At 39.7% G+C, this 24,613-nt stretch overlaps 1 protein-coding gene across 4 annotated transcripts in view; it reads left to right on the top strand.

Moving 5' to 3' along the window:
- Nucleotides 1–24,613, top strand: part of MTR (5-methyltetrahydrofolate-homocysteine methyltransferase) — a 102,965-nt gene that overhangs the window by 4,971 nt on the left and 73,381 nt on the right. For all 4 annotated transcript variants that reach the window (XM_001914916.6, XM_070228822.1, XM_023646964.2 and 1 more), the window contains exons 2-8: nt 3,911–4,125; nt 8,133–8,222; nt 10,462–10,531; nt 12,562–12,654; nt 14,067–14,173; nt 16,816–16,875; nt 17,643–17,737. In XM_001914916.6, coding sequence (XP_001914951.2) covers nt 3,911–4,125; nt 8,133–8,222; nt 10,462–10,531; nt 12,562–12,654; nt 14,067–14,173; nt 16,816–16,875; nt 17,643–17,737 — 730 coding nt within the window. The remainder of the gene's footprint in view (nt 1–3,910; nt 4,126–8,132; nt 8,223–10,461; nt 10,532–12,561; nt 12,655–14,066; nt 14,174–16,815; nt 16,876–17,642; nt 17,738–24,613) is intronic.

Below are 24,613 nucleotides of genomic sequence, written 5' to 3'. Positions count from 1 at the left end.
TTGATTCGGTCACCCAGTTAAGCTCACATGATCTCATTTCAGGGTAGACTGCAGCTACATCCTTTTAAAAAGGAAGGAGTACAGGGGCCGGCCCCGTGGCCGAGTGGTTAAGTTTGCGTGCTGCTCTTCGGTGGCCCAGGGTTTTGCCAGTTCAAATCCTGGGCACAGACATGGCACTGCTCATCAAGCCATGCTGAGGTGGCATCCCACATGCCACAACTAGAAGGACCCACAACTAAAAATATACAACTATGTACTGGGGGGCTTTGGGGAGAAAAAAGGAAAAATAAAATCTTAAAAAAAAAGAAAGGAGTTCAGTTGGGCATATAGGTTAAAGTTTTTAATCTTCTCTCTTCCCATTCCCCATTTGAAACTATCTCCCTTTAATTATTTTCACTGAGCATTGTCATCTTTGCCAGACTGATGTTCATTTCCAGACCTGCAAACATGCCATTCCTGCCTCCTGCCCCAGCATGATTAGGGATGAGAGCCGCAGGCTCACATGATGTTTTTTCATGGCCCACTGGACTTTGTAGTATATAGAACACAACCTTTAGAGTTTCAATCTTAGCTCCACTTCTTGTTAGCTATGTGATAATAATGACATAATAGGAGTAGTTAAACATTGATGGGGTGTTTATGTCAAGCACATATGTCTCATTTCATGACTTGTGTGATTTGAGAGGCCCAGCTCTTAACATCTGAAATATGCTTTTAAATACATTATCTCATTTTATTTTCACAGTTGCTATGATAAAGGCAGAGCTGATATTTTCCCGTTTTGCAGAAGCATGAAATCTTGTCCAAAACCCCATAGCAACTTATGAGAGCTGGGACTAAAACCTGGATTTTGTGGCTTTTGTTATCCTGTCACCATTAGCTTAATCATAATCAGATTCTGAGTGCTTCCCAGCTGACAGGACAGTCACATGATGGGATGTCCAAATTAATGCCACACCTTAATTTGCTTTGTTGACTTTAGCTTGAAATGACTAGACCACTGCCGGATGCCTGCAGTCTTCCTATTATATGTTTCAGTAAGCCCTACCTTTTCTTCACATTTCCCAAAAAGTGATTTTTGTCCCTTTGGTACTTGAAGTACTACTGGTCAGATCATTGGATCTTGACTTTGTTCCTTTTTCAGGAAGTGTTTATCTCACCTGCAAGCTCAATAAACAGAATTAGCCAGTGAGTTGGCTTTGGAAAGGAATAGTACACCCTGAAAGAAACAATGCTCTTTGGGAAAGAAACCAGATATTGGCAAATTTGCCTTGCAGGTTACCAGAGCAGCCTTCCTGAAGCCTACGTGGAGTAATTCAGTCAAAATAGCTCTGTAGCCACCATTTAGCCCCTGATCCTGTATTGTGGACCTGAGACTCTGGACAGGCAGACAGGGCAGGGTTGTAAATTTGCACCCAATGCCAGCTTACAAATATTCATACATTACTGGTTTGGACTTCAAATGACCCCCTCTTCTTTCTCCTCTTCCCTCACTTTTTTGCCATCTCAATTAAGGCAATATCTATTGAACACTTAAGTGCCAGGTACTCTCCTTGGTGTTGCTACAGATAGAGATGAGTTGGTCTAGACTCGGTCTTTTTCTCCAAGGAGCTCAAAAAGCTTACAGCTAGCCCCATTTGACTTGAGCTTTGCTTCTCTCTCAGGGAGCACAGAAGGAAAGGTTGACAAGACAGGCTGGTGTCATTGTGATTTGTTTTAAGTAACTTGTATTAATTTTGGTGGGCAGTAGGGTATTGTTGAAGGTTTTAAGTAGGAGAAGCAACTGGTTTGAAATTGTTCTTTGGGAAGATTAATCTGGTAGTGGGACATGGGATGGATTTGAAAACAAGGTGACGAGGTACAGTGGTGAGGTGGTGATCTCTACTTTTCTAGGACACTTGATTGTTGACAAAACATCGTCACATCTATGATCTCTTTTAACCCGTAAAACAACCTTTGTGGTGGGCAGAGCAGGTATTGTTACTCTTCGTTTTTTGAATGCAGCCTGAAGCTCGGAGAGGATTTGTGATGGCTGGAATGTGTAGTGAGGGTTTGAAGAAAGGATTGGCATTGGTGATGGAAGGTGGGACCAGTGCGAATGGCATTTTGGAGGCCAAATCTGTAGCCTTGAGATCTGAGTAGATGTTGGTTATCTGGGAGAATAAAGAGTCAGATAATAGCTAGATTTTCTGGTCAGATTTCTGGGAAGGGTGATACCAGTCCAGAAAGAGGGAGATCAGACAGGGAATGTAGCCGGTTTGGTTTTGAATATTAGGTTGAGGGGTAGGTGGCTATTCTAGGTGGTGATATCAGGTGGACAGTTCAATATCTGGGTCTAAGATTGGGGCCAAGTGTCTCTGATAATTAGAAGGTCATTGGTGACTTTAGAAAATAATTTCAGTAGAGTGGTGGGGGAGGATGCCACATCAAGAAGATAAGTTGAGGTATAACTGCTGGAGGTGGGAAGGGATAGATGGGATGAGCAATGGGAGGTGTTGGGATGGTGGTGATTAGGTGCTGTCTGGCCACACGCCCAGTTGGGTGAGCGGTGCAGGATAAGTTGCAGAGAGACCGAAGAAAAGACCCGGAGTTGGTGAAGGAGACGTATGGGTTTATTGGGAGTTACTTACAGGGAGGTCCAGTGGCAGCTGGCTGGACAGTAATGTGCACCTGCAACCTCGGGTGGGGAAGGGGTTTCTTATATAGGCGGGGCACATGAAGGCTATATGCTTGCCAAGGGGCTCTACTGGGTACAACCAGCATTCCCAGGAACAGTAGCTCATGTGGAGGGGCTCTCTGTCCCTTTAAGACACGATGTTCTGTAAGTGAGATACAGTAGGATCCAGGCTGTCTAGGCGCTAGATTGTGACAAATCCCAATAGCTGGGCGTCTTGCTCAGAAGGGAGCCAAGAGGACGCACGGTTGCAATGGGCTTGTGGGCTTTTGCAGAGCAAGCAAAGCCCAGGCCTTAAAGGTGTAGAGAGAAGGAAAATAGAGTGAGCCAAGCTGCAAGCAGATTGTTAGGTGGGGGGTGGTGAATTTGAGGAGTGCCCAACAGAAGGCTTCTTTGTATAGGATTAGGTGAAATCACCTGTAGAGTGAAAAGGGTGAGAAGGATTTGGTGCTAAAAGAGAGCCGAGGTTTGGGACAGCAGATATAGGAAGTGTGGAGGGTAACCCAGAAAAGGTGAGCCAAAGAAGAGGCTCAATAATATGGATTTTCATTGATTCTAATCAGAATTCGAATCTAGTTTTGTGACTTTCTAGTCGTTCTCGGAAACCAGAAAATAGGATTGGAAAGAGTAGGCATTGGTGGCTTTTCAGGGCTGGGAATTAGGAGAAGTCAAGGACCTGGGGAGAGTTGAGAAGTTCTAGGGTATTAGCTGGTTATTATTTCATAGATGGAACAGAGGTGAGTAAAACCCTGTGTGTTGGCTATTATTAGTTCTGGCAATAGGTGGGGGAGACAAAGTTAAAAATTTAAATGGCAGTTTGGAATTATTGGTGGTTTTTGATTATGCACGCTAAGTCTCCCTACTGAGGGAGCATGTGCACAGAATTAACAGAGAGCCCTGAAGACTTTCTTCTGTGGCCTGGCCTAGCCTTGGGTCACTTGGCTCTTTGCTGCCTGTTTTCCTCATCTCTGAAACAGGAATAACTACAGCCTACTTTAATCTTGGTTTGGTGCTTCACCAGTGATTTTGCTCCGTGTACAAGCTTTTATTGTATTAGGCATTATTATAACTCAAAACATTTTGGGGCAGCATTTTTCTAGTGTTGTAGTTATGAGTATGTCTTTTATAAGACCCATTTACTCCTTATTGTGAATTGTTCTAAATTACTCTAGACTCCCTCTCCAGCCCTCTTTTTCCCCTTCAGTTTTTAAAGTCAAATTTTTAATTTCTTTACAGCAGGTATGAAGAAAACCCTGCAGGATGAAATTGAAGCTATTCTGCAGGAGAAGATTATGGTGCTAGATGGAGGGATGGGCACCATGATCCAGCGGCTTAAGCTGAGTGAAGACGACTTTCGAGGTCAAGAATTTGGAGATCACGCCAGGCCTCTGAAAGGCAACAATGACATTTTAAGTATTACTAAACCTGACGTCATTTACCAAATCCATAAGGTAAAGTCTCCCCAGGTTCTTGCATTTTCATTCCGTCATTCTACAAGCCGTTTGTGCACTGAGGGCAGACCGCTGCACGGAAAGAGTGATTTGTTCCAAAAGCAGGTGTTGGACACCAAATAAAAGTCGTGCACTGTGTTGAGCACTTAGGATAAGGAGGTGAGGAAGGTAGGTTTTCTGCTTTTGAGGCATTTATTCTCGAATGAAAAGCCATAAAATCATGGTCACATTAGGCTTTTCACATACGCTGTCTTATTTAAGTCACTACAGTGGCCCTGATGAAGTAAAACTGAAAGGGAGTTATTATTCTCATTTTGTAGATCTGGAAACTGAGGATCACAGAGGTTAAACAACTTGCCTGACCTTAGAGAGATTTACTGACTTGAAATCCCGTGTTCTTTCCTTCCCTTTTTCTGTCTCCAGTAAAAATGGCAAGTCAACATAAAGAGATCAGAAGCAAGTAACTGGGTATTGCTAGACTTTAAAATTTAAAAATAAACATAGAATTAAATTGTTTTCTACGTTATCATAGGAATTTTATTGAATTATTACTAGAATAGATAATAAGGTGATTTAATCTCTTTTCCTGGTCTAGATTCAATTAGAAGGACAAAGCATATTTACCAGTAAGTGAGAAAGGTTTATCTTCTGGAGAAGTGCATTGTTATAGGTGTCTCAGGCTCTTCTTAAAAAAAAAATCACCTAAACAACTCACTCACTGATTGATTCATTGAGTGTGGAAGGGGTCATTCTATTGGGTGGTCAAGACTTTGGTCTAGCTAAGATGCAGAGTGGCTTCATTGGAAAGAAAATAAGAATGCCTTTGCTTTGATCATAATGGGAATTGTAGGTACTGCAAGATTCAAAATTGGTCCTTGAACAGGTTTGGTTCTGCAGGAAGAATGGTAACTAAGTTTTTCCGCTAGGCCGTGAGAATACATAGTCAGATCCCATTGTAAAATCTCAGTATATTGTTGATTGGGAATGTTGTCATGGGTATGAATTGCTCGGTATGGTTACAAATATCAATTCTTATAATACAGTTGATGAACTCGTACGAAATACCATGCCATGTGGCTTTGTCATTATTGTTCACATGGGTTATCCTTATATAAGCTTCCTGAGGGTAGGAATTTATGCCTGTTTTTCACTCCACATCCCCTGCCTAGACCAGTATCTCACACATGGTAAGAGCTCAGTGAATACTGTTGAAGGAATGAATCGCTGTCCTGTGTATTAGATAGGCATCTGGATACAACAACAAGGTTGCCATGATAGGTACATAAAGCAAAAATGGCTGTAAATACAATAAGATATACCTGGCTATGGCATTCCTGGGTGAATATTTACTGGCTGGAGTTGTTTGAATGTAGAAACCAAGTCGTGTTCATGGACAAAGAAGGGAAAGAGACTGGGTTACTTTCACGCTTATTCCTAGTGGAGTCAGTGATGGTAGGTCAGATCCCCTGATGTTTAATTTTAATGGAATGTCCAAGTTATATTTGTAGTGAAAGTGCCTTGACAGTAAGCTTCTTTGATTGTAATCCGAGTGCCTGACATGAAGCTTTTGATTGCAGCGGCACCCATTTCAAAGACATCCATCTTGAATCAACACCTGCCAGCTCTATGACGCAGCTACTAGCTGAGCAACTAAAGAAGGAACCGGGCAGCTCCCACCCATGAACTTTCCCTTTCAGAACGCCCTGGGTGACCCAGATAACTGACCGTTCGAGTGACTGCTTTTCCCTTCTCATACCCTAATTCCTGCTCTTATGTTTTAAATTCTCCAATAAAGCATGAACCCTCAAAACCTAGGCACCCCACCCTCGATCCCACTAAATGCAGAACCCTATGTTCACACTCGTGTACTTACCTTTCTGCATCCTCTGCCCACCTTGCTCTGTGGCCCCAGGCGCCCCATGCCTATATCCTCTAGGACTTGTAGGTAATAAACCTTGTTTTTTCAAAAGTCCCCTGATAGTGGTTTTTGAGGTTTGTCTTGCAATCCTAATAAACACAAGGTCCAGTCTAGCCACAACATTGGCTTAGGTGATGCTCCAACAAGTAGTGCAGCCCAGCTAAGTGCCTCAGGCTTTTCTAGCTGAACGCCTCATTATTGATAGGCTGAGACCCACAGGAAACAATATTTAAAACATCTGTTAACCTGTAGAAATGCTGTCGTTAATGCCCTCCTTTGATCTTGTCAGCTTTTTCTGGAGAAAACTGAGGAGCAGAGAAATTAAATAGCTTACTCCAGATCAGGCATTTTTTTAGTTGGTGAGAATAAGATTGGAATCAAGGGGTGTCATATCTGGAGCCCATGAGTGGGATATTGAGCCAGGAAAGAAGGTGGAGAGAGTGCAGAGCTAGAAGAAACACCTTTTAAACTTTATATTATGGAAATTTTCAACCCTATACAAAATTGGAGAAAATAATAACTGGGAATTTAGAAATATTTTTCCGTAATTATAAGGACAGTATGTGCTCATTGTTAAAGGAAAAAAAAAAGGTCTTGCTAGAAAAGCGTAAAGGAGAAAATAAAAACCACTTATAGTATCAATACCAAGACGTAACTACCATTCACACATTTTAATTTACATTTCAGTCTAGTTTTCTTTACTTGGATTTTTAAAATTAAATCAAGATTATATTACTTCATACGGGTTTATAATTTACATTTTTTACTTATATACCATGGGCATTAAATATTCTGAAACAGGGTTTTAATGACTTCACAATAACCTGTTCTATGTATATATCGTCAGTTACTTAACTAATCTCCTTATTCTTAGGCATTAAGGTTGTTTTCAGTTTTTCTTGCCTTTTTGAAAAATTTTAATTTGTTCTTATAAAACAAAAGTTGTAGATAAGGATAGATTCCTTTTTGACCACTACTCCAAATTTCTATTTTTTTCTCCAGAGATAACTACGTATATTAGTTGGTGTTTATCTTTCCATATTATTTTGTAATTCATTTTTTATATATGTATACATGTGTATACATATATATATGTACATATATATCTGTAGAAATCTCATATTACTGTTTGTGTGTATGTAAGTTTTAAACTTAATGGTGTCATGCTTTATATATCAATTTTGTTTTTCTACTCCACAATATTTTTGGAGATCTTTCCTTGTCATTATATGCAGAGGTACACAATATTTTTTAGCTGCCACATAGCATGTAATAAAATGGATATATTATGGTTTATTTAGCTATTTCCCTATTGATGGATATTTGGGATGTTTGTGACTTATTGATATAAATGTGTAAATCTTGGTTTTCATTTCCCAGCTCTTCTGCAAACAGTGTTCATCAGCGTAGGAGGGGCTGGGTACTCACTGTTGGAAAATCACGGGGGTTGAGGGATTCCAGAGTGCTCCTCACGTTGAGGTTGAGGTGGTGTCCAAGGAGTGAGACGAGGAGGAAAGGTTTCAAACAGAGGAAACAGGAAGCTGGCCACCACGTTCCTCAAGATTCTAGTAAGGGTGCAGATCTGATTCAGTGGGACTAGGAGATGTGGATGGAAACAACTGTGGTCAGAACTGAGATCTCAGAGAGAGTACGGTTCACAGTGAGGATCAGATGCTGAGGATTAGAAGCAGGGAGAAGGTAAGGGAACAGAACTAATGTTTGTTGAGTGCCATCCTGTGCCAGACACTTGATGTGTTGTCTATATCATCAAATAGCCACCCTGTGAAGAAGGGTTATAATACTTTCAAATGAGGGAACTGAAACTCAGAGAGTTGAAGGAACTTGACTCAATTCACACAACTTAGTGTGTGAACTTTGTCTGAATTCAAGTTCTGCGTTCATTTATTTACACCACGTGCCTTTCTATGAAATCCTTAGGACTTTTTGCATCCCTAGCCTCTAGTGCAGTGCCTTACATCACTTAGTAAGTGGTCCAAAGGTGCTTGGTGGTGATGATGATGGAAGACATGTTTATGGTTGGGAGACAGGGATTCTAAACTGAGTATTGACGTGCTGTCTTTTGTTTCAGGACTACTTGCTGGCTGGGGCGGATATCATTGAAACAAATACTTTTAGCAGCACTAGTATTGCCCAAGCTGACTATGGGCTCGAACGCTTGGTAAGAATTCCGTTTTTCCTCCTGTCTAAGATGTCCCTGAGCATTTGCCACATTGGTAGTTGCTAGTGAGAAAACAACCAGAAGCTGCAGAGTCAAGCTGACGCCTAGTTATCTAGTGTTTGTGGTCAAATGGGGAAAATAGTTTGAATCTCTTCTGTTTATAAACACAGCAGCCCATTCATTTTCCAACTGGCTTCTTTTATGGACAAGTAATACTCAAGTAAAAATGATACTTATTATGCAGTGTCTGTTGATAAAGGTGTAATGATTGGCGATGTACAGTTTTGTGAGGATTTTTAAATATTGGGTGGCAGATTTGTTGTCCTTTTTTTTAAATTGTGGCAATATACATGTTACATAAAATTTACCATCCTAACCATTTTCAAGTGTGTAGTTTAGTGGCATTAAGTACATTCACATTATTGTGGTACCGTTACCACCGTTTATCCACAGAACTCGTTTCATCTTACAAAACTGAAACTCTGTACCCATTAAACAAAACTCTACATTCTCCTCTCCCCCCAGCCCCTGGCAACCACCATTCTACTTTCTTTCTCATGAATTTGGCTCCTCTAGGTACCTCATATAAGTGGAATCATACAGTGTTTGTCCTTTTGTGACTGCCTCATTTCACTTAGTTTAGTGTCCTCAAGGTTCACTCATGTTGTAGCATGTGTCACAATTTCGTTACATTTTAAGGCTGAATAATATTCCATTACATGTATATACCACATTTTGTTTATCCATTCATCCATTGATGGACATTTGGGTTTATTCCATCTTTTGGCTGTTATAAAAATTGCTCCTGAGAATGTGGGTGTACAGATATCCTTTCCTTTGGGTATATACCCAGAAGTAGAATTGCTGTATCATATGGTAATTCTATGTTAAATTTTTTGAGAAGTCACCATATTGTTTTCCACAGTGGCTGCACCATTTTATATTTCTGCCAGCTGTGTACAAGGGTTCCAATTTTTCTGTATCTTTACAGACACTTGTTATTCTTCTGGGTTTTTGGAAGAATAATCCCAGTGGGTGTGGGGTGGAAGATTTGATTTCTTTTTAATCAACATGATACTTCCTTATTCCAATTTTGTGAAATGTTTTTGATGGAAGTACATCGTAGATGCTGAGGACCCCATTTCTTTGTGGGATTTTTCTGGATACATGCCCCTGTTTCCATGCAGGTAGTCCAGAGCACTCCGACACTGATTTCTCCCACTGTAATGGGGCTTTGTGGGATTACATGCCTTTTGCCTTATGAAGGAAAATTGAATTTGTTTTGAAGTTACTTTTGTGTTATTTTAGGGTAGGATTTGGCAGGCTGTCTGAAAAGGGCCAGATAGTAAATATTTTAGGCTTTGTTGGCTACACACAATCTCTGTTGCAACTACTCACCTCTGTGGTTTTAGTGCACAAGCAGCAGTAGACAATAGGTAAATGAATGGGCTTGACTGTATTCCAATAAAACTTTGTTTATGAAAACAGACAGCAGGCTAGATTTGTCCTAGGAGCCATAGTGTGCTAACCCCTATTTTAGAACATTCTGGTTTCTTAATTACTGGATAGGAGGATCCAAGTCACATAGGATCTTAGACGGGATCTTGAAGATCACAAGTTCGGGACCTCCCAACCGGGTCTGTGGAAGGGTCTCAGGAGGTCTTTGAACCTCTTTCGGTTGTAGGCAATACTTCATGTGTTTGTGTCTACTTGCATTTTGTTTGCTAGTGAGAGGGTTCATGGCCCTGTGCCACATTCTCAAGAAGTTAATAATTAATTTAAAGGAAGTTCAGCACCAGTGATTCCAACTCTTCTACAGTGAAGGAGGTCAGGGCCTGGAGAAGTCTAAGGAAGCTGCCCAGGCAGGCAGTGACAGAGCTGGTCCTGGAACTCAGGGCTCCTGGCTCTGAAGCCTGTGCTCCTTTCATTACTGTACTTTTCTCTAATTCTCAGAATAGTTAACTACATCAGCTTATTCTCCAACATGCCAGATGTCCAGAGATTGCCCTGTTCTCCAGCTGGCTCATGGTTTAGGGGAAGAACCGAAAAGCAGTTCCCAAAGACTCTTGCCTTTCCTGCTGCCTTTGAGGCCTTCGTGGCTAAGATTTCATTCAGACCGTAAATTAATTCCCTCTGTATTTCCTTGCTCAATAAAACTGGGTTTTAGAAGATCATGAATTCCTAATGTATTGTGTGGAGGAAAAGAAGGACAAGCTAACATTTGTGATTGATGTGTTAGGCCTACCAGATGAACAAGTGCTCTGCAGGAGTGGCCAGAAAAGCAGCTGAGGAGATCACTCTCCAGACAGGTAAGGAACGTTTTTCTCCCCTTTTTACAAAGGTAATTCCTTTGACGTTGTCAGCTATAATATGCTGTCCTTATTACATTTTCCCCTTTCATGACAATTGGCTGCTAGCAACACTGCAGACACCATGTCGTACTTGTTTGTAGATTACATCTCTGTCATTTCATGATCAAGCATTCAACATATCTCTAAGCCAACTCTGTTCCTGGGCTCAAGGTTTATTTTGTGTTTACTCTGCTGGGAGTTATGTCCTAACTTTGTAGCTAGGACCATGGCTCCCTTGTATATTTACAGCTAAAATCATTTTCTCTCTTTGGAAGCATACTATCAGGTTATTAAGGCAACAGCTGACTGTTTTGGTTATTTTGGTTTTCATTAAGGTATTTGATCTTATCCCCTTCAAGTTACCCTCATCCCTGTGTTTGGCTTATTTAGGTAAAGAGATACTGTCTTTTGAACGTTTTCCACTTCATATCACTAATGTCTTTGCAGGCTCTGTGTAGCACACAGAAGGATGTGGCATTAGGTTCAGTCTTGCTGGAACTTGAAAAGTGGCTCCCGAAATAGGAAACCTCCTGGCTGGCCGCCATCATACTTGGGCACCAGCTGGTGGGGAGGCTTTGAGGGAGGGAAAGGAATAGAAGAAATATATGGAACCCCTTAAGTTTGGAAATGTGAAATTATCGTCAGCAGGAGAGATGTAAAGCGAAATTGTTAGGAAGTTAGACAGCATACTAATGACGACTGAAGCAATTTTTAGGAACTCTGTTTCTGGGAGATAATGTTTAAATCCATGGAAATGCACAGACTGTTACCCCAACATGATTGCAGGTCAGAGGGTCTGTTAAACCAGCTAAAGCAGAGAAAAGATAAGAACGTTTTCTTATGCTCATATTATTATTCAGCTTTGGGGAAGATAAAGAATATGTGGGTCTGTAAACTGTTCAAAGGCTGGGTTATCAACTAGTCAGTAGTCTTCTCCAGTTAAATTATAGAGCGTAACCTAAGTTACTGAGTGGTTCTCACCAAAGGTGGGCTGGCCCAGTGGTGCAGCGGTTAAGTTCGCACATTCTGCTTCCGCCGCCCAGAGTTCGTCAGTTCGGATCCTGGGTGCGGACCTATGCACCGCTTGGCAAGCCATGCTGTGGCAGATGTCCCACATATAAAGTAGAGGAAGATGGGCACAGATGTTAGCTCAGGGCCAGCCTTCCTCAGTAAAAAGAGGAGGATCCGTGGCAGATGTTAGCTCAGGACTAATCTTCCTCAAATAAAAGAAAATCACCAAAGGTAATGGATGGTATCAACCTGGCTTCTGTTATGATATGTAAATGAACACAGCATCTCAGGCTCTTTTAGAACCACCTAGACTCTAGCCTAGAGGAAAGATAATTCAAGAATTATGAGTTATTAAAGTAAGATTTAGACTGCTTCATACTTTAATTTCAGGCTTTATGATTGTTAATCCTGATTTAATATCTTCCCCCAGGAAAGGGCCTACAGTGCCATACCAGGGAGCACTTCAGGTTGAATGCTACTGTGAGGAGCTGTTGCAGAACTATGTTGCGTTCAGGATCTTTAGGGTTTCTTAATAGGGAGAGAGAGAATTTGTCCACATATAGCTGTGGTGATAGAAAAGGACTACTTACTGAAATACTTTGAAGCCAGATGTGTGAGAACTCAGAGACTTTTTTGGATTGGCTTGGTAATAATATGTGCACATCACCTATGTTTCATAATTTCCCCAGTGGGATCTGGGACAGCCCCCGTAACCAAACATATTTACAGTAAAATCTATAAGTCTCCCACTAAATGGGATAAAGACTATAAATAGCGTCTTGTTAGTTCAGGAGAGGTCAAGTTTTGTTGTCAAATGAATTAAGAAAAACATTTGGACTTTGGCACTTTTTTGGATTTTAGAGTTGTGAACAAATGAGTATAGACCTGTGTCCTAGGGAAAATCTTATAGCCTATTGATTCTCGACAGAAAGGTCAAGCTATTTAGAGATTTCACACTTGTTTTTCTTTTTCCAAAGGAATTAAGAGGTTTGTGGCAGGAGCTCTGGGTCCAACTAATAAGACACTCTCTGTGTCCCCATCTGTGGAAAGACCAGACTATAGGAACATCAGTGAGTATTTATCATTTGTAATCATTGACTGTGGGCAAGTGCCTCTGTGTTTCAGTAATGTATGAATCTGCAAAATGGGACCAGTAATAGGATCTGCCTCGGGGTTATTGGGACTTAATCCACATAAAGGGCTTCTAGTAGTCCCTGGAATATAGTAAACATCTAAATTATTATTATTATTATTGTTTTTGAGCTTGCTTCAAAATGTACATGGTGTTGTGTTAGTGCTTCTTTATCAGCTATGGAAATAAAACCAATCAAAATAAAGCTCTGAACTGAGAAGTTGAGCAAATCTGGACACCAGGCCTTGGTCTATTATAGAATAACCCACCACCCCCATTTTATTTATCAGAAAGCAGTCCAAACTATGTAAACATACTAGCATATGTAAACATACTTGCATTGAGATTTTACAAAAAGTCTAGAAATCTAGGTCAATTTTTTGGGCATCATGACTACAAAAAGCAAAAGGAATCAAACTGTCAGAGCTGAATAGTCATGATACTATGTATGGAAATAAATTTTGTGTAGATGACAAGTTCAGGCAAATAATGTTTGTAGATTTTAGTCAGAACTTTCTGTGTGGAGACCACACTCTTTCACCAGGGGTGGCTTCTGCTGGGCATATGTGTAATTGGTGCCCTCTTTGGTCTGGGCCTAATGGTGAGGAGCTAACTTTTCCTCTCTTGTGCTGTCTAAGATGAAGTATACTTATAGAGCAAGCGTAAATGTGCTGTTTAGGCTTCTTTAGTGAACATCTGAGCATTTTTTTCTGTTTTCATAAGGAGGTATAGTGGGGAGAGGAATGACCTCTCAGATGGTAATAGACAATTCAAGACATTTCTAACAAAAATTTTGCCTAGGAGTGATTGAACGCTTGTTTGAGATTGGATTTGCCCATCAGGCAGGTTTCCTCGCTGACAGAGTTGGTATCAGAGGGCAAGAGCAAAATCCACAGGCCTTTTACCACAGAGAGTATCAGAGAACGTGACTCAGCCTGTCCTGTATCCAAATCAGTGTGACGCGTTTCTGTAATTGTTCCTCACACTCATCCCTTGATTGATTGATTAAAACCATCCTTGGAAAGAATGATCTATTTTACAGATGTTGAAAGTAAGCCACAGCGCCCAAGATGTCATCGCCTCCCTCCTCACTCACTCATTCTCAGCTCAGCCATGGAAGTGGAGGCTGCGTGGCAAGCGTTTAGGAGCAGCTGTGTTCGGTTTGCTGGGTTAACTCCCGTCACTGCCGTGTGTCTTTATTCGATGTCTTAGGAAAGGTGGTGGTGTCCTTACATTATGCCTTATACACCAGCACTATCAGTCCACAGCTGCCAGGCCTGAGCTCAGCATGTCCTGGCCAATCGGAGGGTATCGATGACTGATGTCCTGGGTGTGATTTATTTTTTGCAGCGTTTGATGAACTTGTTGAAGCATACAAAGAGCAGGCCGAAGGGCTTCTAGATGGTGGGGTCGATATCTTACTCGTTGAAACTATTTTTGATACTGCCAATGCCAAGGTGAGTTAAGGGGGAAAAAAAGGGACAGGGCTGGGATGGGGGCTGTGGTGAATGCCCTAATATTGTGAGAAGACAATGATGGCCATTATCAAAGTTAAATAAAATTCCTCTATTTTATTCTTGAATATTTTTAACTGAGGTCCATAGAATGAGGAAAAACTTCAAAAGGTTATTTTTTTAACTTTTAAAAAATGGCTTTTTTTAAATTATAAAAGTAAATATTTTCATATATAGCTACTGTGTGTGCATATATGCATAAGTAGTAAATACATGCGTGATTCTAAATTTAAAAGATACATAAATGTATGGAGTGAAAAGTAAGTACCCTTCCATCTCCAATCTCTGGGTATCCACCTCCCTTCCCAACTGCTGTTACCAGTGGGGCTCCTGAGAGGGGTTCTGTGCAGATATAAGCGTGCATGAGCCTATGTGTGTGTGTGTTTATGTTCCTTACATACGTACCAAGGTACAGAAGTGTATGGAGTGGAAAGTAAATATCCTTTATACGTATGTTTTTGCACACTGTATCTAAGGATAAATTTTTCAGGTGAAATTGCTAGGTCAAAGGGTATGTGCATTGTTAATTTTGATCTTTAGTGTCAAATTGCTCTCCTTTGAGATTGCACTCATTTATATCCACTCAGCAAGCAGTGCACAGTACTGCTGGTTTCACCCCACCCTCTCTAACACCATGTGTTATTAAACTTTTTGATCTTTTCCAATCTGATAGGTTAAAAATGCTACCTCTCTGTGGTTTTAATTTATATTTTTGTGACTAGAAATGAAATTGGGCGTCTTCTTTTAGTTCTACAACCATTTATATTTCCTCTTCTGTGATTTGTGTCTTGTGCCTTTTTTCCTATTGGATTTTTGGTCTTTTTTATTAAATCTTTTACTGAGGAAACCAGGCCCTTGTCAGGGATGTGTAGTAAATATTGTCCTCCAGTTTGTTATTTTGACTTTTGACTTTATATGTGGTGGTGATGGTGCTGTTGTTGCAATGTTTTTTGTTTATTTGTTTTCATTTTTTAATGGTGCATGAGAATTTAAATTTTGTATGGTTGAATTTACAGATTCTATTTTTCTGGGAGGAAGGGAGTTATATTTACAAGGGCACTCCCCATTCCAAGATAATGAGAAAAAATAGTCTCCTTTATCCCCTAGTACTTGACAGTTTCATCAAAGCTTTAATTGTTTAAATGTTGTGGAAATAAGACTACAAAGTCAGAATTTTTGGAACCTTTTTTTTTTTTATTCACTGAAATACTTGCATGCACAAAGTGTGAGGGCAGTGGCTACCAGCCAGAACCTGGATGACTATCCCATCTCATTCTTAATACATCACTTTTATGGTTCTCTTTTATATACTTCACCAGAAATTGCTTTGTGAATCTTCAGTAAACAAGTTATAATTTGAAATACAACTCAGGTATACATTTTGAACCTAAGAGCAGTAACAAACGTATAAGGAATATGTCTGAAATGAGATCCGGATACACATCTGAGAAGAGTCACAGTATTGTTTAGATTAGAAATAAGGGAGCTATTACAGCAGGGAGTGAAGCATTAAGGATGGCTTTTGTTAGTTCAGTTTTTAAGCTTAGTATGTGTAACATAACATTCTTTTGAGTATAGTTAGACTGGTTTCCCTCATGATGCATCTGGAATTAGTTTGGTGTGAGGAATAGGGTAGGGATCTGGGTAGAGACCTAACTGCTGTTTTTCTCTAAGGTTACCTAGTTTTCTTAATGCCATCTGTTAAACATTCTGTTATTTCCCAATGACAGGAATCATGTGGAATGTCATATCATCCTAAATTCAAGAGTTCATCCAGATCTGATCTATTCCAGTCATCTCTCTGCTGATGTCACACTACTGTCCTGTTATTTATCATAGGATTATAATTAAAATGTCTGAGTTACTGGTTGGCTTTTCATTATCCATGCAGCCTTTCCAGAACCTTCCTGGCTATTCTGACGTTTATTTTCCATAAGATCTTTAGGGCCAACATCAGAAGAAATTCTGATATTGTTGATTTAATAACTTTCCATGGGAAAAATCCCTCACCATCACAGTGAAGATACACGTTAATTAAAGGTTGCATTCTGATTTCAGAAAATTAATTATGTATGAAAATATGCACATCTTAGAACCAAGAAATACAATGATAAAAAGAAAGACAAGATATGTTTCTTGGAACTTAATAAAACATGGACAGTACAGAGTCACATGGGATTTATACCTTTGCAGCCCATTCTAGGCTCACACTCTTTTGCAGCGACACACACTGTTGGTTCATATACCTACCATGTGTATATGAGGATGTGGAAGGCAGAGGCATTCTTATTTATCTTGATTGAGAGAAAGAAGAAAGAGGAGCTCTTCAGCTGCTCCTCTGAGGAAATGTTAGTTCGTAGGTGAACTTTGAGTCAGCATTTTTCTGTTTTCATATGTACAGTGTTATACTTGAGAAAGGGGAGCTGGGTTGTGCGTTATAGGGAGGACGTTTCTTTTCCCCAGAGAACACTATGTGTATCTTATCTGAAGAGGTCTTGCAAAAGGGAACATTCTGATCAGCCAGTTAGACTGACCTTGGACACAGACTCTCAGAAACAAAAGTATTCTTCTTTTTTTCCCTACAGGCAGCCTTGTTTGCAATCCAAAATCTTTTTGAAGAGAAGTATGCTCCTCGGCCTATCTTTGTAAGTTCTAAAATGTTTGCATGATGAACTTTGTTTTCTATTGTCATTTTGAGGGTAGGGTTTTTGTTTTCCTTGCTTAGTAGAACTATTGATAGTCTCGTTTAGGAACCACCTACTTTAACTTCCTCTCTTCACCTCCCTCCTACCACCACCTTTAGACTAATGGCACTCCTGTCTCTGGAAATACAAAGAAAGTGAATCTAGAGGTGGTTGGTGGAAGGCAGACTATTCCAAAGAAGCCTGGCTGAATTGGTCCCCTGAAGCCAAAGGCTCACTCTCCTTAGGCCCAAGGAGGGATGGCCTTGCATGCTGACTGTGGAGTACCCAACACTGAAGACACTAGACTCCATTTATTAACTCAATAGGGAGACCCACAGGAGAGTTCTAAGATTCCTTGGTGAGAGTAAGGTAGTCAAAACAAGGGGTATTAGAAGACTCAGATGTTTAACAGCAGGAGGCCAGGATACCTGAGGAATCGGTGGGAAAGCTTCTCCAGTGGGACTGGCTGTGTGAGTTCTAGAGCTTTTCTGTCATTGCTTTTGCCTCAGTGACTTTCTCTTTTCTTTGTTTCTGTGGCTCACCAACTCTTCCCCCAGTCACTTTGCATTTGTCTATTCTGACCATTATAAAAAGTGCTGCCTTTGAGTTCTACAGTTTTCTTCCTTGTAAAAGAGCAAAGAAAGTCAGCTTGCTCATTGTATTTGGTCTTTGTGACTGTGTTCTTAATCTGAATCTATATTATTGACTGAGTTGACTTGTTAATTCAGATTTCAGGGACTATTGTTGATAAAAGCGGGCGGACTCTTTCTGGACAGACAGGAGAGGCATTTGTCATCAGTGTGTCCCATGCAGACCCACTCTGGTGAGTGATCCTTGTTTCCTTGACTCCATAACTTTTGGGGGGATCTTTTCTGATGGCTACAAGAATGTGACCTGGAAGAGTTTGCTTCTGCATATTTCCACCACTCCAGTTGCGTGGGGTGTTGGCTTTCCTCGAAGTACATTCAGACTTTTCCCTAAGGGCGTCAGAAGACCACTCACTGCCTAAATGCATGAATTTGAGTGACTAGGAGAGTTCTCATTCCTTTGGGGCCAGCCAGATATTTGCCTTTTTGTCTGTAAGTGTCCCCCTTACAGTTTAAGACCGTGCATGGTTCAGTAATAATGCTTTAAAACTGTTATCAGCACTCCCATTTTTAGGACAATGCTTTGCAAAGTTTTTTCACTCCCCACTTATGGAGCAACCAGAAGCAGTCTAGTTTGGACTAAGATGGGAATTCTAAAGCTCAGATTTTTATCTTTCATGTAGCTTTTACCTTCTATTTAAAAATATCTCCCTATTTTTCTTATCAAAATGCTTTAAATTGCATACCATGAATGAAATGGAAGCTGCAGGAGTATATACTGTTTTTCTCCTGTGCTTCTCCATAAACGTACTATTTCTTCTGCCTGGAAGCTGTGCCTACCACCTAATCCTCACAGGTGTGTGCGCGTATGTGCGCACACACAAACACATAGACACACTCTCCCCCAACCCCCCGGCTCCTAGAGTCCTCTCCAGGGAACCTTCCCTCTCTCACCAGTCGAGGTTGATGTTCTTCTCAGAGCACTCTGCTGACTTTTGTTACAGCCTTTGCCATAAAAATAAAAATAATAGTAATAGACATTCATTGAGAGTTGGCTGTATGCCAGGCTTGGCTCTAAGAGATTAATGTGAGTTATTTCTTTTAATTCTGGCAACAATGTCTTGAGGTAGATACTGCTGTTCCTGTCCTCAATTTTAATGAGAAGGGAGCTTAGCCTCAGAGTTAGTTGCCTAAGATCAAGTCAATAGTGGGTGTAGGGATAGAAGCATGCTCTTAATCATTGTGTTTTACCACATTTTATCAATTAATGATTTTTTCCCAAATTTTAATATTTCTAGTTTCAGAGTGTATCTGACAGTGGGATTAATGTGGTAGTGTGATTTCTTAAAAGCTGTTCTTAATTTAGAGTGCATTGTGATGCTGTTGATTGGGCCTGATAATTAAGAAAATAACTGTATTGAACTGGGTTGTGATTGGCTCCTTAACAGCTTGTGAGTTTTTCCAGAGCAATCTCTTAATCATCTGTATTACTCTAGTGCTTAACAGAGTCCTTGGCACAAAGTAGGGAGGCAGTATACATATAACAGAAAATCTACAGATAGGAAAGTATAGGGGTCTCTGAAGACAAACTTTATCCAGTTTGTTTTTAGATTTTTTTGTCTTTCCTCAAGCATGTCGAGCATTCCTTCTTTCCTTTTCTTTCTCTCTTCCCCACCTCCTTTTACTAAGTCTTCATTTGTTTTCTGGTTGGAAGCCCTAGATATTAGATAAAACTCTACATTGCCCCAAGTGTCCTCTCGTCTTTAGTTTGTGAGAGTTCTCAAAGGGTGCCCTGAGAGGACGTGCTCGCCACACCTGCCTCACCTGCAGCAACCCAACGATGAGATTTTATTGAGGTTCAGAAGTTTATTTTTCTGTTCCTTAAGCAAACGTGCAGTTAATTCTGATTTTTGATCTGCTCAGTGATTAATTTTTTTAAATTGTTTTCCTATGATCCTTTCTAAGTCTTCAGCATTCAGCTATAGCCCATTCACAGAGAGACTATATTTGGTCTCCATTTTGTTATGAATCTTATGGGCTGAAGGGACAGATAGAAGGCAGCCCAGGAATTGGAGCGTTTTATCAGATCTTATTTATATTGTTCTAGGTTTAGAACTCTGAGTAGTGCCTACCTAGTTTTCTTCCTAGTATAGTACTGAGGATTGATCTCAGCATAGAGGAGTCTGCTTAAAAAAAAAAGATAATTAAAAATTATTTGTATAAACAAACAGTATGTAAAAAGTGAATATGTAAGAAACTGTTGCTTGCTGATTTGTGTTTGTCACAAACTGTACCTGTGTTAACAAAGAACAATGGAACAGAACCTTTATATTATTATTATTAATTCATTAAGCATTTATTGAAATCCTACTCTGTGCCCCGGAATACAGGCATATATGAAATGGTCTGTGCTAGGAGAAATATACAATAAGTTAAAATATAAAGTGTTATACAGAAGTATGAACAAAAATCTGGCAGTACGTAGGATGGAGTGATGGTGTCCTTGTGAGATTCAAGGACAGCTTTGTAGAGAAGGTGACGTTTGAGCTAGTTTTAAAACGTGTCAGAATTTGCTAAGCAAAGGCAGGATGGATGTATCAGAATGAGCAAATAGCAATATAAGAACTGTATAGTTCATGAAACATTTTATATATCATATTTCATTTGAAATTTACCATAACCTGAGAGCTGACTGGGAATTATCTTCTTCAGCAAATGAGGAACTGAAGTCACCTAGCTATTGAAGAGATGAGTTAGGATTGGAACTAAAGTTAGAAATGCTCTAGGATCCTTCCTAATGATAATGTGATGATGTTAAAAAATTTCAGTTTATTACCTGGTGTTGAGTCTCAATGACAGTAGCAGAAGTTAAAAAAAAAAAGGTAGATTAAGAGATTGTTCCAAGTGGGGCTGGTAAATGGTGAAACTAAATGGGTCTATTCAAGGGTTGTAAGTTAGCCATGCATAGGACCTAGCAATCTTAACTGAGCTCTGGCTCCGTCAGGCACCAGAGGTCACAGAATTATGTTTGTTTTATATCAGTTTCAGGTTCACAGAAAAATTGAGCGTAAAGTACAGAGTTCACAAATATTCCCGACCTCCCAGTTTCTTCTATTACTAACATCGTACGTTGGTGTGGTACATTTGTTACAATATGAACCAATGTTAATATATTATTATTAACTGAAGTCCATAGTTTATATGAGGGTTTACTCTTTGTGTTGAGTGAACATTCTCTGTGGGTTTTTTTTAATAGACTTATTTTTAGAGCAGTTTTAGGTTCACAGGAAAATTGAGTGCAAAGTACAGAGAGTTCCCATGTACCCCTGCCTACCCCTCACCAATTTCCCGCATTATCAATCTCTCTCACCAGAGCGGTACATTTTTTACAATTAATGATGAATCTGCAGTGACACACAATCACCCAAAGTCCACCAAAAGGTTCACTCTTCGTGGTGTACATGCTCTGGGTTGGACAAATGCATAATGCCGTGTATCCACCATTACAATATTATACAGAATAGTCTCACTGCCCTGTAAATCCCTGTGTCCCACCTGTTCGTTCTTTTTCTCTGCCTGCTGGCAACTGATCTTTTCACTCTCTTATAGTTTTACCTTTTCTAGAATGTCATATAGTTGGAATCATAGAGTATGCAGCCTTTTCAGATTTGCTTCTTTCACTTGCACTTAAGGCTTATCCGTGTCTTTTCACATCTTGATAGCTCATTTCTTTTTATCACTGAATAATATCCCCTTGTCTGAATGTACCACAGTTTGTTTATCCATTCTCCTATTGAAAGACATCTTGGTTGCTTCCAAGTTTTGACAATTATGAATAAGGTTATAAACATTCATATGTGGCTTTTTGTCTGGACATAAGCTTTCAACTCATTGGGGAAGTACTTAGAAGTGTCGTTGATGGATTGCATGGTAAGACTATGTTTAGCTCTCTAAGAAACTTCCGAACTGTCTTCCAAAGTGGCTGTGCCGTTTTGGTTTCCTAACAGCACCAACTAAGAGTTCCTGTTGCTCCACATCCTCACCAGCGTTGGGGCTGTCAGTGTTTTGGATTTGGCTGTTCTAATAGGTGGAAAATGGTATCTCATTGTTTTAATTGTCAATTCTCTAATGACATACCATGTGGAGCATCTTTTCATATACTTACTCACCATCTGTGTATCTTCTTTGTTGAATATCTCTTCAGATCTTTTGCTCATTTTTTTGGTTGGATTATTTCTTATTGTTGAGTTTTTTTTTTTTTTGAGGAAGATCAGCCCTGAGCTAACATCCATGCCCATCTTCCTCTACTTTATATGTGGGATGCCTACCACAGTGTGGCTTTTGCCAAGCAGTGCCATGTCTGCACCCAGGATCCCAACCGGCAAACCCTGGGCTGCCGAAGCGGAACGTGCGAATTTAACCACTGTGCCACCGGGCAGGCCCTTATTGTTGAGTTTTAAGAATCTATATTTTAGATACCAGTCCTTCATCAGATAGATGTTTTGGAAATGTTTTCTCCCAGTCTGTGGATTGTCTTCTCATGCTCTTAACAGTGTCTTTCATTGAGTAGAAGTTTTTAATTTTAGTAAAGTCCAGCTTATCAATTTCTTCTTTCATAGATCTTACTTTTGATGTTGTATCTAAAAACTCATTGCCAAACCTATGTCACCTAGGTTTTCTCCTGTGTTATTTATATATTTATATGTATTTATATCTTTAATAGTTTTGCAATTTACATTTAGGTCTATGATCCATTTTGAGTTAATTTTTATAAAAGGTGTAAGATCTGTGTCTATATTAATTTTTTCTAATAGGGACATCCAGTTGTTCTAATGCCATTTGTTGAAAAGAAAATCCTTTCTCCATTGGATTGCCTTTGTTTCTTTGTCAAAGATCAGTTGACTATATTTTTGTGGTTCTATTTCTAAACTCTCTATTCTGTTCAGTTGATCTGTTTGTCTCTTCTTTCATCAATACTATTGATTACTTTAGCTTTTTAGTGAGTCTTAAAGTTGGATAATTCGCCTTTCCATATAAACTTCAGCATCAGTTTGTCAATAACCACAAAGTAACTTGCTGGAGTTTTAATTGGGATTGTGTGAATATGTATAAAATTGGGAAGAATTGACATCTTAACAATATTGAGTCTTCCTATTCATGAGTAAGGAATATCTCTCCAGTTATTTAGGTCTGCTTTGATTTCTTTCATCTGAGTTTTGTAGTTTTCCTTACATAGCTCTTGTATGTATTTTGTTAGAGTTATACCCAAATATTTCATTTGTTTTGGCACTAATGTAAAAGATGTGTTGTTTTCCCCCCTGAGGAAGATCAGCCCTGAGCTCACATCTGCCACCACTTCTCTCTTTGCTGAGGAAGATTGGCTCTGAACTAACATCCGTGCCCATTTTCTTCTATTTTATTTGTGGGATGCCTGCCACAGCATGGCTTGATAAGTGGTGCATAGGTCCGCGCCTGGGATCCGAACCTGTGAACCTTGGGCAGCCGAAGCAGAGTGCACAAACTTAACTGCTGTGCCACTGGGCAAGCCCCAATGATGTGTTTTTAATTTCAAACTTCAGTTGCTCAATGACACATGGGTAGATAGTTGACTTTTGTATGTTAACCTTGTATTTTGCAAGCTTGGTATAATTGCTTATTTGATTCCAAGAGTTTTTCAGTTGAGTCTTTGGGATTTTCTATATATACAATCTTACTATCTGTGAACAAGGGCAGTTTTATTTCTTCCTTTACAATCTGTCAGCCTTTTATTTTCCTTCTTCTCTTACTGTATTAGCCAGGACTTCCAGTATGATGTTGAGTAAGAGATGAAAGAGGACTTCCTTGCTTTGTTCCCCATCTTAGGGGGAAAGCATCTAGTTTTACATAGTTAAATATGATTTAGCTATAGATTTTTTGTGGATGTTCTTTATCAAGTTGAGGAAGTTCCCCTCTATTTCTAGTTTGCTGAGAGTTTTTATCATGAATGAGTGTTGGGTATGTGTTTGTTAAATAAGCTTTTTATTTTGAAATAATTTCAGATTTACAGAGGAGTTGCAAAGATACTACAGAGAATTCCCATGTACTCTTCATCTAGTTGTCATTAATGTTAACATCTTACTTAACTGTGGTGCTTTTGTCAAAACTAAGAGTATATTGCTGTTAACTAAACTCCAGACAATACTCAGATTTCACATTTTTCCACATCCTTTTTCTCTTTTAAGATCTAATCTAGTATACTGCATTGCACTTAGGAATCATAGTAAAAGAAAAAAAGTGGAATATGAAAAAGTGAAAGATCACATAGTCCAGTAGCTTCGTGGTTAATCCCTGATTCCTGAAGGCCTCAGGGGCCCCCACTGAGAGCAGTATTGGAAGGGTTTCAGGCTTTCCACTGTAACTTCACTTAGAGCAGCTCTGCTTTGATCTGTTTTATTTGAGTCCACAGCAAGTTTCATTTGTAAAACAGAGAGCCCCTTGGTCTTACTGCTTAATTTATGAAGAAGCTAGCTTAATTTATACGAGGACAAATTCTAAGTCTAAGGGCATCTTGCAAGTCATTTATGGAGCCAGGACTAAGTCTTTTTTTTTTTTTTTCTTTTTTATTGCGTTCATAATAGTTTATGTCAATGTGAGATTTCGGTTGTACATTATTTCTTGACTGTCACCACATAAGTGCTCCCCTTCACCCCCTGTGCCCACCCCCTACCCCCCTTCCCCTGGTAATCTCTGAACTGTTTTCTTTGCAGGACTAAGTCTTGATCTTCTAGACTCCCAAAGTGGTTTCCATACCATTAATGTTCCTTCTACCTCCAAGATTTTCCTTTTTCTTTCTCTTAAGTTTTGTTTTCAAGTCAGATGTTTATTAGCAGTGGTAGTTTGGAGGCATTTCTGTTTCACAGTATACCATTTATCCAAACTGTGAACTTATGTAAGGAGTCACATCCATAGGCAGGGTCCTTTAGCTGTAAGATCATCTGAGGTTGGAGGCATGGGCAGAAATACTCAGTGCTATAGGGGACTTCAGTGATGTGGCTTTGACTGTAGCTGAATAAAGATGCTTTGAATCGTAGATTTGTTATCTGCTTGGTTTTAGATCTATTTCTTCATCATAA

Source organism: Equus caballus, chromosome 1 (genome assembly GCF_041296265.1).
Source record: "Equus caballus isolate H_3958 breed thoroughbred chromosome 1, TB-T2T, whole genome shotgun sequence".
NCBI classification, from domain to species: Eukaryota; Metazoa; Chordata; class Mammalia; order Perissodactyla; family Equidae; genus Equus; species Equus caballus.
The sequence above is the reverse complement of the archived record's forward strand: the minus strand, read 5'-3'. Positions and strand labels throughout refer to the sequence as shown.